We start from the raw sequence: 14981 nt of genomic DNA, 5'->3' as shown, positions 1-14981 counted from the left end.
TGTTATTTTCAGTTATGATTTATGGATATTATAAGTGGTTATTAAAAATCGTGTTATTTTCAGTTATGGTTTATGGATATTATAAGTGGACGAAGGGAGTAATATATTTTAGAAACAAAAATCTCAAATTGAATGATGGCATTCCATTTCATTCCATTCCAACAAAAATCTCATAAGTACTTTTCTTGATTCTTTGTCTGGTTTTTTCTTTTTATGATCTATTTTACTCATCTATAGCAAACTAAAAATTTAGTAGTCGAGACATATTGTCACATATGCCTTTCATCCAATTATAATTGCAATATGTCTTGGACTACGTAATTTTTATTCATTGTCCCCTCTTCATAGTTTAATAAAGTCAATATATGTGTGTGTGGATCTCATTTCCTGTCATTAATTTACTAATTTTTGTATGTTTTATTCGTTTAGAAGTGAACATAAAACATGAACCTTCTCGTTGAATATTATTTATAGTATAGTTGTTTGTCCATATAGGACAGTAGAATTTTAATTTTTTTCGAGGAAAAGAGAAGATAAATTAGCAAAAGATAACTAAATTATACGATCAGTTTGCCCCAGGTATATTTAATATTTAAAGTCTACTTAGGCTTGCTTTATAGTATTTCATTTTCCTCGTCTCACTTTACTATAATTTACTCATTCTTATTGCTTTTTTTAAAGTAGAAACAAAGTGGGCTATTGACTGTAGCGAAATAAAAATAATATTGCAATAAATAACAAAAGAATTGACGTGGATCCATGTAATTCATGATCCATTTCCCAAGGAATTACTTATTTGTGATGTTTGATCTAGATATTTTTGTGAGATTGATTTTCAATTTCTTAATAAAAATAAGAGGATAAAAAGAAATCCAACCACAAAAATTGAATCTAAATAAGAAAGGATGGTAGATTAGAAATGGAAAGCATGTGTATAATGATGAGATAAAAGAGCTACAACCATAGGACTTTAACCAAAAGAATGGAGACAACCCTTGTCAACTTTCAATAGCTCTATCACCCCTTGGCTCCACTACTCAATGGATACACTCCATTGATGCATACCTCTACTTGAATCAATCTAGGATGGAACCAAGCAACCTCAAGGAAGGAATTGGATACAATCCTCAAAGAGGAAACTCACTAGGAAAGAAACTTTAATTCAGCAAAATCCAAAGAAAAAAACGACATCAAAATGTATTTATACTAGGGTCCAATTCCCAAGGAAAAGGCCCACAAAATCTGGTCCTCGTCACTCTACCCGGCCGGGTGGTGTTAAGTCACCCGGCCGGGTGAAACCTCCTGACTCCCTCATGCCTTGGATGGGGCACCCGGGCGGGTGGCAGAATGGATACCCGGTTGGGTGGAGTAGCTTGGCCTTGGCTCTTCCAGTGGATGGCACACGGCCGGGTGGAAGCTCCCAGCCTTCAAATTTCAGCACGAGTCTTGTCGCGTGCTCCTCGACCTTCGTAGACTCCTCCAGCATGACTTTTCGAATGAAAATAGAGATTCCCTCATGTAGGTGCCTCGTCATAGACCTTCCGGGCGTGGTCGTATCAAGAATGTATCAAAAAGAGACCATTAAAATCTAAAACTGAGTATTCGGATCTCATTACTTTGTTCGTACATCATTAGAACTAAATAAATTTAAAAATAAGAATATTTAAGAACATTGATTTAATAGCTCTTGGTCTAATAACAAAAAAATAAAACTGTAAAATGCATGGGTGTTTAGAGAAATTTTTTTCTCTAACCCTCACAATTATGAGAAAAAAAAACACTAAACGTGGATTTCTAGTTTATCATCTAAACATATAGGTATACTAATATTCTATGACTATATGTGTGTAATAAACGTTTATGACAACGTAACAAAATCGAAACGTGCAAAATTTATAAATTTGTGAAAGTTGATGGGTTTTCAGTCCGTGAGAATTAAGTGGAATATATATTATGCCACAAATTTATTTTCTTTTAACTTTAAAAATGACGAACGCTGGTGGTATAGGTGGTATAGTTAAACACACAAGTTAGCGTCTTTAATAACATTAAATTCCTTGATTATTATTTTATTGTTGTGATTGATATATAAATTATAAATAAGTAGATGTAATTTTGGATTGTGAAAATCAAACCGAAGCGAACCATTCGAATAACCATACCTAAAAATCCAACAAAAATATAAAAAGTTGATCCAAATGGAAATACCGAATTTCAATATTATTTAATATTATATCATATTCAATTTCAAGATTAAAAATTATATACTTTATCTAAAATAGAACAATAGCTTTTTTATAAGAATTAATATCTTTCTATATAAAAACTTATACAATTCTATATTTTAATAAATAATTACATTTGCAAAATAAAATACTACTACTAATTTTAATATTTAAATTTATCAATATTTATATTTAGTCATTATACTTATTATTTATAATATTCAAATTTTAAAATGTTTCTGTCTATATTATTTTATAATATTACCCAAACTACAAAATTGAATTTTATAAAAAATTTACACTTTATTCAAACCGATATTAAACAAAATAAATCAATAAATTTTGGATTGGATGTTCGGTTGGAGTGTTTTGCTCACTCCTACAAAAAAGACACTGACTATAAATTAATTAGAAGAATTAAACGGAAAGAATTAAACACCGGTCTAAAAAAACGTTGATCGTAATTAATACACATTCTTTTCTGCATTTATTTAACTGATTAATTAAACGTTACACTTTTCCTCTATATATATCCAAACAGTCCAACATTAAATATACACAAAAGAAAATGGCCACCTCTTCAAAATTCTTCATCTTGTTATTTGCCATCCTTTTATCATCAGGTTCCTTCTTACTCCATGCTTAAATAATAAATGTACATTTTAATTTTATTCCCTTACACAATTAAAGTACTATATTTCACCGACTTTGTTGGTGATGTGGTCCATTTTATCCTATTATTTGAGTTGTTTATTGAAAATATTTTCGTTTAGTATTTCATTTTTGTGAATACATCATCATAAAAAAATTCAAGCGATCAGAATATGGACATTACTGCCAAAATTACACGTCGATTAAGTAATTGATGTGTAAATCGGATAATCAACGTGTAATTTTGACTGTTACATCGATATTTCGATTGCTATAACTATTCTTTTTGCATGATATTTTATTTAATTACTCTCTTTGTCATTAAATTTGATATAATCTTGCAGTTAGTGGAAGGATCTGCACATGTTCAAAACAAGTTGGAACTTGTGATGGCGGTGATAAATGCCAAGGCAATTGTGGTATAGCATTTGGTCGAAATATACTTGATTATGTTTGCAACCCAAAAGAAGACAATAAACCGGCTTCCTGCATTTGCATTTTTACTTGTTCATGTAGGAAATAATGTAAGTAGGTTTAACACATAATTTTGTTATACATATAGTATAAGGGGAGTTATATGGTTAATTCAATACTTATTTGCTAACTACAATTAAATAACAGTCATTAGATATTTAAATCAAGGGTCGATCATCAATCTCAAAATGTCAATACGATCACAAAAAATCACAAAAAAACGTCAATGAGAGTATTAAGGTCAATTTACAACAAATTAGTTATAACTACATTTTGAAAAATATCTCATAACTTTAAAACGCATATAACTTTCAAGATTTAAATTATTTTTCCGCACAACATATATCAAATTAAAGAGAATTTCATAAGGATTCTAACGAGATCTCACTTGCATAAGTTCCGATGTCAAAATTTGAAAATAAATTCAAAAAATTTCATAAATTTCGTTAACAGCTTTATATCAATACACGACTCATAATATGTCAATACAATGCTTGTACAATGTCAATATGAAATTGTATTGACATTGTCATGTCTTTGTGTTGATGTACTTCATAACTGTATTAACATTATGTTTCTAAACCCTAAATTTGATAGTTGTTATTATTTTTTTAATATTAAAAAATGTAAAATGAAATTACACATGACAAATAGTAGACTACAAGATTTCTAAAATCATATGGTCTTAAATTAATTATAATTAGCAATTAAATGATGAGTTAACAATTAATCACTCCCCTAGTATACAAAATAATTTATAGTTTACCAACTCATGTGATAAAATAAATGAGTTTTTTAATTGCTGGGAATTTTGTATAGTTTACACTATTTCCTTCATCATCTTATGCGCCATCCTTTTATCATCACGTTCGTTATTATTACATGTAGGCCTGTCAAATCGGACATTCGCGGATATCCGATCATGAATTTTTCAAAAATTGATACTCGATATACAATTCAAAATTGAATTCGGGTAACTGGATACCCGAATTGAGTATCCAGTCCTAAAAAATCGGATAATCAGTCTCGATTTATAATTTTTTTAATATTTACTAAGGCCAATCCCTTTCGCGTTGGATTTATGATCTAGATGGTCGAGATTAAAAGGAAAGCAATATTTGTATTTGCATACATATTCATGTGGAAGGACAAAACTGGAAACAAAAATTTAAACTCTCTCATGAAACTTGTGAATTCATATTAAAAGAAAACATACTATGTAATTGAATTAGTGATTGTAAATGTTGGCTGTATTTTATCAATATACTTATTATATTCATTAAATATGTTGACTGTTTGCAAAACACTACTACTAATCAATAAGGTTAATCTTACTATAACATAAATATCTACGGAATCAGTACAAAATGAATAATGCAAAATTTATATTATGCCACAAATTTACCGTCTTATAATCTTAAAAAAAGAGAGAGAATTTAGTATTTCAACATTATACTGATGTTCATCTTAAGGTTAATTCTAGTCCATTTGCTCAATGGTCCTATCCCAAATCCAAGTGAGAGAAACATCTTAGACCCAAATAAAATCTCCTCGAGCCCATTACTCCAATGACCTTAAAAAGTTACAGGCCCATTTAATTATTTTTTGTGATTTTAAAAAGCATTAATACATTTTCTCATAAGTCCACAATTAATAATCTAAACAGCATACACAGACAATACGAATTTTATTGAAAAATTAGTAAAGTAAAAATAATAAAAATAGGATTCAAGTATTGCTAGCTAAAAGTGAATAATTAAAAAAACTGGTTTAGCCTTATTGGAAAAAGTTTAAAATAAATAGGTTTATTGAGGGAAGTGGTTTTAAAATTATAAATTTTTGAAAGTGTCCAATTGTACCAATCAATACGACATGGCAAGCCGTGAAATCAATACAATATAGTTTCAATTACAAATGAAACAACGTCGTATCGATGCCCTAATTCTTGAACTTCAGGTTGAATCGTATGTGTGTATTAGAGCATCCACAATGGCGCCTAGCCGAGCCACGGCGCTAGGCGGTGCGCTCACAATGGCGCCTAGTGCACCACCTAGCCGAGCCACGGCGCTAGGCGGTGTGCTCGGCGAACCATTGCAACCGCCTAGCGGTTTTCCAAAAAAAAAAATCGCCTAGCGCTAGGCGATATACGGGCGCTCGGCGATGCGCTCGGCGATCCGCTCGGCGCCATTGTAGGGTCCGGATCACCGAGCGCATCGCCAAGCGGATTTTTTTTATTAATTTTCGAAACACTATATATACGCGCTTTGCACGTCATTTTCATTCGCACCACTTGTTTTAACGAGTTTTCTCTCTATCTTAATTTCTGTACAAGAGCAACAACGCGAAATGGAGAACAACAACGAAGGTACTCCAGTGACGAGCAGGTCTCAAACTCTCCCGGTACCCGTGGGAGGTGGATGGGGTCAGATGCCAGGGTACTACAACATGTACCCGTGGCAGGGGATGATGCCCGGGATGGCAGCTGGGGGAATATGCCCGGGATGGCAGCTGGGGGGAGTATGTCGGCGTTGCAGGGGGTACCGGGGATGCAACCCGGGATGCAGATGATGCCGGGAGGGGTGCCCGGGATGCAGATGATGCCGGGAGGGGTGCTCGGGATGCAGATGATGCCGGGGGGGGGGAGGATGGAGATGCAGCCCCCGACAGGAGGGGTCCCGGCGACGCAGGGGACGCCGGGGGAGGAAAACGTCTATCGCCCCAGTTTTGATTTTTCGACTGCTTCTTCGCACACATCAACCCCAACGGAGGCGCAGTTCACGCAATTTGAGACTTTTTCCTTAGAGGAGTTGGGGTTTGATATTCTCGGAGTTCCGGATACTCCCGTTCAAACAGGGGGAGCAGTGCGGGGTCGTCACGCCCCAAAGAAGAAGGGCAGGGGGAAGAGGGTCGGCGAGTCGTCGCAGCCGGGTGAGGACGACTGCTCGGTACGGAGGAGGTGGACGGATGCGGAGAACGTCGCGCTGTCCAAGGCGTGGGTGAGTGTTTGCGATGATCCCCTCACTTCGAACAATCAGAGGATCGTCAACTTGTGGGTTAAAATAGCAGCAGCCTACGAGACATTTTGCCCGGAGGGGAGGCCATGCACCAGGGAGGATTGCCGGAAGGCGTGGGACCGAATCAGGGCTGCGATCTCCCGATTTTCGGGCTTGTACACCAACGCCCTCCGCATGCAGAACAGTGGCCAAACGGAGGATGCCTGCAGGAGGATAACGGAGAAAACCTTCCCCCAGCCCGGGTTATATAAGGATTTCACCTACTGGAACTGCTTTGTGGTGCTGAACGAACCCGAGAAGTTTCGAGCAGGTGTCGACGCTGGCTGGCCGAAGAAGCAACGACTGAACTACACCGGTGATTACAGCGGCAGCAGCGGTGATCCCCACCCCTCGTTCGTTCGCTCGTCAACCTCGCCCGACTGGGCAAAAGCGGGCGCAACGGGAGGGGGGGGTCACCGGGGGTTCCCAGGAGGTCCAGTCGGCATTCCCCCTTGGCTAGTCCACAGAGGATCTCAAATTCTTCGCGCGTCAACAAACGCGCGCTCAGATGGTCAAGACGTTAGCTGAATGGCGGGCGGCGACGGACCCCGAGGAGAAGAGTTTTCTTCACGCATTGCTCGTGAGCATGTGTGACGATTTGGGTGGAGGCGGAGGCTACGGAGGCGGCGGCGACGACGGTGGCTACGGCGACGACGGAGGCGACGGAGACAAGGAGTGAATTTTTTAAAATTAATGTACTTTTTTTTAATTAATGTACTTTTTTTTTATTTTATTGTAATTTTTTTAATTAATGTACTTTTTTAAATTTTAATAGTATTATTAAATTTTCTCGTATCTGTGTCTTAAATTTAATTCCGTATGTTGTGTGATCGTTAATTATTTGTTTTATATAATTTTGAGTGATGTGGCTAGGCTATGGCTGTGCTATGGCTGGGATATTTGCTTGTCTTGATGATGTGGCAGAAGGATTTTTAGGACTGATGATGTGGTAGGAGGAGTTTGTGGCTGGATTATTGCTGGACTATTCCTATAGTGGACGCTGATAGATAAAAATATGCCTCGTACTCGTATATCCGTTGGATTTGAAGAATGACCGGCGGTAGAAAAAAAATTGACACAAATTTTACAGTTTGTAATTTTTGATGACCGGTGATAACAGAAAACTGACAAACTGAAGGCTATCTTCCTCCATCCTACCTTATCCATTACTGAAATTCTGCAACTACAATTTTCTCCATCGATAAACTCAAGCATTTACAGAGAGCAGAAGCAATCCTTTCATGGTAACAACAGCACTCACAATTCATCTCTTTCTCTCTTCTTCTGCAATTACTGTTTCATTTAAACAACCACACAAAGAGAGAGAGAAAGAGACGAATGCCAGCATGTTTCTGCTCCTTCAATCCACCTTCAACCTCTATCTCAACCTTTATCTCAAACCACCCACACCTCTCCATTCTCGAAACCACCTGCCGAACAATCACAGACCTCAAAAAAATCCACGCCAGCCTCATCAAAACCGGCCTAGCCAAAGATACCATCGCTGCTAGCAGACTCCTCGCCTTCTCCGCCGCCCGAGACCTCCATTACGCGCTCTCCATCTTCCGCCGCATCGAAAAACCCAATCAATTCACTTGGAACACCGTAATCCGAGGCTTCTCCCAGAGCTCGGACCCTAATTTTGCGATTTTACTCTTCCTCGAGACGCTGAATTGCTCGGAAATTCTCCCCGAACGCCGCACTTACCCTTCCGTTCTCAAGGCGTACGCTCAGCTGGGGCTGGCCGGAGATGGAGCTCAGCTTCATGGGAGAATCGTGAAGGAAGGTTTGGAATCGGATCCATTCATTCGGAACTCAATCATTCACATGTATGAGAATTGGGGGTTTCTTGAAAATGCGTGGAAGCTGTTTGATGTAAGTCTTGAGAGGGATGTTGTGGCTTGGCACTCGATGATTATGGGGCTTGCGAAGTGTGGGGAGATTGAGGAATCTTGGAGGTTGTTCTGCAAGATCCCATTTAGAAATGAGATCTCTTGGAATATGATTAAGCCTACTGAGTTTACTCTGGTTAGTATGTTGAATGCTTGTGGGGAATTGGGAGATCTTGAGCAGGGGAGATGGATTCATGACTACATCAAGATGAATGATCTTGAGATGAATGTGATTGTTGCTACTGCCATCGTAGACATGTATTGCAAGTGCGGGGACGTTGAGGCCACGCGAGTAGCATTCAAGAATGCTCCGAGGAAAGGGCTTTCGTGTTGGAACTCGATGATGCTAGGTTTGGCCACGAATGGATGTTACGAGGAAGTGTTTGATATGTTCAATGAGCTCGAATGTTCTAATCTCCGGCCGGATGGGGTGAGCTTCGTCGCTGTGCTGACGGCCTCGAGCCATTCGTTGAGAGTGGACGAGGCGAGGAGGTACTTCAGGCTGTTGACAGAGGAGTATGGGATGGAGGCGAAGATCGAGCACTGTGGCTGTATGGTTGATGCGCTGGGGAGGGCGGGGATGGTGGAGGAGGCGGCCGAGTTTGTGGCGAGTATGCCTATGGAACCGGACGTTGTCGTGTGGGGTTCTCTGCTTGCGGCGTGCAGGAACCACGGCGGGAGCGTTGAGGTCGCGGAGTGGGCTGCGAGGAACTTGAGGCTGTTGGATGGGACGGAGACGAGCGCGCACGTGCTGATGCCAAACGTGTATGCGGGGTCGGGTGATTTCGAGAAGGCGGTCGAGGAAAGGAAGGAGATGGAGAAGGAACCTGGTTGTAGTTTGATTGAAGTGAATGGGGAGGTTCATGAGTTTGTAGCTGCTGGGAATTGGCATTGTCTGATGTAGATGAGATTATAATGATCTGTGTTATGTGTTCAATAATTATGTTTTTTCTTTTTTGTGGTAACATGAAATTGAGAACGGAAAAAATATTTCCATTTGGAATTGAATTCTAATTCTACACATCCTCAGAAATACAACATGGAATGATGAAGAGGAGGTTCTTTTCTACATAGAAGGCAAATATACATGATAACTCAAAATCTTAGAAGAAGAAACTAGTGTGGCAGAAATCTCTCTCAACTGATTAAAAAAGAGAGAGAGAGGAAAGAGCTATAGGCATCCATTTGGAATTTGAATTCCAGAAGAAGAGCCCAAAGCATTAACACACACAGCCCTGCTCTTCCCTCTCAGGCCTCTGTACGGCAAGTTTATGTCGACGAGCTTCACGTTCCTGCAAGGCCGAGCACTGCTGCACTGCAACTTCACCGCCACTTCTGAGCTCGACGTGCCCCTTATATTCTTAAACACCACGTCCCGTATCTCCACGTTCGACTGAGCCTGCACACCACAACCTTAGAAGTCAGACATATTTTCAAACAAACGAGGTATGGTCAGGTCTGGTAGACAGGACTTATAAGTCCAGACATATTTTCAAATAAACGAGGTATGGTCGTACCTCTAAGCAGTTGCCAGAGGGGCAGTAGACTTGGTCGATCAAGATGGGGTTGGCGACGGCGATCATGTCGATGTCTTGGAAGGTGATGTTGGAGGCGGAGGTGGTGTCGGAGGGGGCCCAGGTCTTGATGCGGACGCCGTTGTCGGTGGCGACAAAGGTGGTGTTGCGGACGGTGATGTCGGTGACGGGCTCCTCGGCGTGGCTGCGGCCGAGGCTGCCGATGCTGATGCCGTGGCCGGGGCCGCAGCGGACGTTGGCGACCTCGATGCTGCGGCTTCCCGAGACCATGCTGACGCAGTCGTCCCCGGTGCGGATGGTGGAGTTGAGGATGCGGATGCCGGCCGAGGAGCCGATGTGGATGCCGTCCGTGTTGGGGCTATCGGCCGGGGCGTTGATGCGGACGTTGCTGATGGTGATGTTGTGGCACGCGAAGATGTTCAAGTGTGTGTTCTTGCTGTCGATGGATCGGATGTGGTGGATCCATGAGTTTCTCACGAAATCAAGCCTCAATGACTGCAAAAATTATGTAAATATCATAATTGTTTGTAAAAACAACTAAAACGGTCGGGTTCGTAACCGTTTTAACGCGACAAACTCAGCACTAACACGACTTGTTAAGAAAACAGTGTATGTACGATATTTTAAGAAAACACTCGACGCAACAAACATAGCCCACTTCACTCATACACAGTAACAACGTAATAACAATGAGATACCGATTCAAAGATACTATCACATAATAAAAAACTACTTTGGCAAGAGATTTACACAAGAACTAATCAATTAACAAAAATAGTAGTAGTAACTATTATTAATGATAATGAGTTATGTGAATACAAAAATATCGAATGTACAATTACATAAAGAAACAAAGAGAATTGATATGCTATGCCTTATTAATAATTTATTACTAGTATGCCTTATGTTTAAATTGTCAACCCGAACTAAAACCCCAAGACCACATATATAGATTTAGAAAAAATCACAAGATCATCCAATTGACTATTCATATTTACATCAAATCAAATAATTAATATCCCATAAACACAATTATGTGAATAAATTCCTTTTTAATCCCAAAATACCCTTCAATTCCATCCAATATTCATATATCCACTCTAAACTAATGTAATAAATTCATTTCCTACCCCAAACAACACTCCCAAATTTCTTCACAAAAAATAGAAAGTCAGAGTGACAAGAGAGAGAAAACTAACCGCAGGAAGCTTGCCACACTTATAATTGGTACTGCAGTCATTATAGTGCCAAGCAACATGGCCTTGTCCATCTAAGTAGCCGCCGCCTTTGATGGTCAGGTATTCAACATATCGGAATCCAATCCACGTGTCAGTGGAAAAGGACTTACGATCGGTCGGGGCTCTAAGACTTCCATGGATGATGAAACTCACCGTACCTCTGCAATAGCCCGTGAATATCATCGAACCCAATGCATACACCCCTCGGGGAATCACAACCCTGCCTCTCCCTTCGTACTCGCACGCATCCTTCCATGCCGCCGAAAATGCCTATAATAAATTTGAAAAGTACAATTGTTAACTTATTTAATCAGATTAAATGGGGAACCATTATTGATCCTTTAAATTTAAAAAAAAAACTAATTTCATCCTCGTACCAGATGGTACGAGGTTTTTTTTTTCTTTTTTTACCTTTACGTTGTCTTTGGTGCCGTCGTTAACGGCTCCGTAAGCCATCACATTGAAGACTTTCGGTGGCAGAGCTACACATGAAACGTTCACAATGTAGCATAGCAAAAGCAAGAGTAGTGTTGCAGTTATCATTTCCTTTTTTTTTTTGGAGTGTTTAGTGATGGAAGAAGATAATGGAGTTGTGGTTTATATAGAGTTATATATTTTTTTTACTTAAAAATTGTTTGGAAAAAATATATTTTGATTTTTTTCCATTATTTGATTCCATGATCCGAAGAAAGAAACGCCGTTCATTATGCCATGAAATGGCTGATTTCCTTTCTTAAAAGGTTGACTCAAATTGATAATCAAATTTCATCCCAAATTTATCAACAATATTCAGTAATTAGTTTTATCGATTCTATGTCATATTCTTTAATTTTACAGATTCTATTTCAATCTTTTGACTATGTATCGATTGAGTCAATCACAAATTTAAAAATATTACTAATATTTAGCGCATAAAATTTATTTTTAAGTTATTCTAAAATTGGTGTGAAATACAGATATAGAAATTGATACTAGAAAATATTTGGATATGTCACTCCAATATAGAAATTGAAAACATTGGGATAAAACCGGTAAGTTTGACAAAACTGAAATACAGTTGCTACAATTATTAAAGATTCAAAGCTAAAGATAAAATTGCTAAAATCAATAAATGCGAATTGCATTTTTTATTTTGGGGAATCCTGATGAGAAAGGCAAGTGGGATTCTGAATTTGACCTACTTAAAATGTATATGGATGTTGGGAATAAATTTTGTTAATGACATACAATTATATATTGAAAATTTGAAATTCAGAATTTTACATACTAATTAAGGGGAATAAATTTGACCTACAATTATATATTGAAATTCATAATTTTATACTTTTCTTATAACTGGATTAAATAATAAGAATAAATCTATGATACTTTTATAGGATACGAATATTTTTATAAACGAGAAATATAGAACTGAGTAGTGCCCATGTTGGTAATGAATTTGCAAAAGGATCGCAATATTTATTGTTTAGAGCAAATAAATTGATCTATTTGTTAATTGAAGATGTCTTGACTAACTAAATATTTATATAAGAATCAAGCTCTTTAATTAATCAATCCTTTATGGTGGTGTTCGGTTGGCTAGGTAAATAGTACAAAGATATAATCTATGATTGAATTATGAGATTATTTTAGTCATAGGGGGTTAGCTAAGACTAATTATCCCATGATTATCCATCTAGGATTGAGTTGTGAGATTGAATCTCAGGAACCAAACACACTACAAATTTAATCCCGGATACAATCTTGCAAACCGAACACCCCTATGTGTATTGTTACAAATTAAAGCACACCAGTTATAATTACACACATCATGTAACTAAATATGTATATAAGAATTAAACAAGCTCCTTTAATAAATTAATCCTATATTATCCCTTATTTGTATTGGTACAAAGCACACCTATTTGTAATTGTAACTGTAAGAACAACTTTAAAAGAAGAGGTAATAAAAAGACAAAGATAAATAAATGTCATATTTATCTTTTCTTAATAAAAAATTCTTCAACCCGCAATGTATTTGAGAATGCGTTATTCCTTTTCTAATTTTGGAGAGCTATATATAATCATTCACAACACAAGATGAATATGACAATTAATAATTGTTTATCATTTACCTTCTTTTTTTTGGAAAGTACGACTTTTCAAGAAAATATTTTATTTTTTAAAAAATGATAAATATACATTCTCAATATATCTTTTCTCTTCGTAGCGACTCTAACAGCACGTGACATACGATATGGTTATCATGCTCGATGCTCAATCGGCTACATGCGGAAGATCACATTCAAGGGAAGCATTTCTACTAATTGGAGATAAGTTAGAAATGAACTTACACAATATGTTGAAGTCGGACGGATCTTTGGCACCTTTTTGAAAAATTGTGAGCAACAAATGAAATCAATAAATAAAAGCTATCGCTTTATTTTGAGTTGGGTAGTCTTTTTAAATTGCATGATTTTTATACGTAAATAAGTATTTGTCCCAACTCTAGCTCTTAGTATTTATCTTATTTGAAATCCAGTTGTAATATATATATGTATTTCTAGGATTATGCTTGGTAAAGTAATTTCGTTCTTAATTTTTAAAAATTTTGATGCTTGTTAGTTTTTTTAATTAAACCAAGAAGTTGGTGATCAGAATTCTAAAAATAAGAAAAGGTGTTCAACTTTCTAGAATTCTTATATCACCTTTTGTTATAGATTCTTTTTTTTCATATTTAGTGTTTAATATTATTTTTTTCAACAATAATAATATTATAAATTAAAAATTAATTTAAAGAATCTTAATTTGATTTTAAATGAATTATGAATCATAATTCAGTAATATTTAATTTGAAATATTAATGTAATTTTTAAATTATGAATCATATTATATTATGAACCAATATTATCTTGATGATGTTTTACAATCAGATTTTAAAGACTTCATTTTGGCTTATAAAAGGGTGTATTTTGAGGTGAAAATTGGTTTATCTTATAGTAAAAAAATTTCACAAGTTGAGTATTTTTTTTCCTCCCCATTTTCGTCACCCTTTTTCTAATTCTCACCAAACAAGAGTCAAAGTGCTATATTTGAAATTGAATAGAAGATTGAACATTGAATCGAAGGAATCAGCTTGAGGAGAAGGCGCTAGCTATCGTCAAACTCAAGGCTATAAGGGTAAGATCCTAATCACTTATTAAGCATGAGTAATATCTTTTAAATCCTTTTTTTTAACTAAATGCACATCCTAGATCCATACAATTTCATTTTAATTAGATTTGTAAAATCGATGATCTTTACAGCATCTTAAACAAGATCTTTGGCGTTGGAGTATTCTTCATCAAACATTCTCATCATATAGGAGTGTGATCAAATGAGATATTGGTCCTGAATATCAAACACGAAATAGTAATAGCTAATGTAGAAAACAAATCGATATTCATACTCTACCTGTCCCAAGTTACTTTAGCAGTTTCTAGATTATGTTAATTATGTGACCTAAAAAATTTGTTATAAATCTCATTTGGTTTTGAGTGACATGCTTGACTTGATTTAAATTGTTTTTTAAGTTACATGAATTTTTTTTATTTGATTTGTTTCCATGCATGCAACAATGTTTGTGACGAATATTTTTTTCTTCTTCTTAGCCTACTATTTACAATGTATTCACTTGCTGAACTCCTAGCTGAGCATCAACTGACTTCATCAAATTATTTTAATTGGAGAAAAACTCTAGAATTCGTTCTCGATTGTGAAGGAGTTGGTTTTGTACTAACAAATCCATGTCCTTATGTCTTTGCACCAAATACTTCTGAGGACACCACCAACAAATTCAACACATGGAGTTTTGCTAATAACATGGCAATAAATATTGTTCTATTCTCTTTGTCACCGGAACTCCGATGTCTCTATGATACTTATCCGACAGCGT

The 14981-nt window shown here is 36.9% G+C and overlaps 2 protein-coding genes across 2 annotated transcripts; one reads left to right on the top strand and one right to left on the bottom strand.

Annotated features, from left to right (window-relative positions):
• Positions 1 to 7541: 7541 nt before the first annotated feature.
• Positions 7542 to 9303, top strand: LOC121741467 (pentatricopeptide repeat-containing protein At2g42920, chloroplastic-like). The gene has a single exon (XM_042134227.1). The coding sequence runs from the start codon at positions 7742 to 7744 to the stop codon at positions 9197 to 9199; it is 1458 nt and encodes a 485-aa protein (XP_041990161.1). The 5' UTR covers positions 7542 to 7741; the 3' UTR covers positions 9200 to 9303.
• A 126-nt stretch (positions 9304 to 9429) lies between these two features.
• LOC121741468 (exopolygalacturonase-like) lies at positions 9430 to 11550 on the bottom strand. Its single transcript, XM_042134228.1, has 4 exons — positions 11480 to 11550; positions 11030 to 11338; positions 9813 to 10325; positions 9430 to 9694 (listed from the first exon to the last, which is right to left on the bottom strand). Exons 1-4 carry the CDS (start codon positions 11522 to 11524, stop codon positions 9467 to 9469), a joined length of 1095 nt encoding a protein of 364 aa, XP_041990162.1. The 5' UTR covers positions 11525 to 11550; the 3' UTR covers positions 9430 to 9466.
• Between the last annotated feature and the right edge of the window lie 3431 nt (positions 11551 to 14981).

Source organism: Salvia splendens, chromosome 7 (assembly GCF_004379255.2).
Source record: "Salvia splendens isolate huo1 chromosome 7, SspV2, whole genome shotgun sequence".
In the NCBI taxonomy this organism is placed as follows: Eukaryota; Viridiplantae; Streptophyta; class Magnoliopsida; order Lamiales; family Lamiaceae; genus Salvia; species Salvia splendens.
Note: the sequence above shows the minus strand (reverse complement) of the source record. Positions and strands in the feature narration are given on the sequence as shown.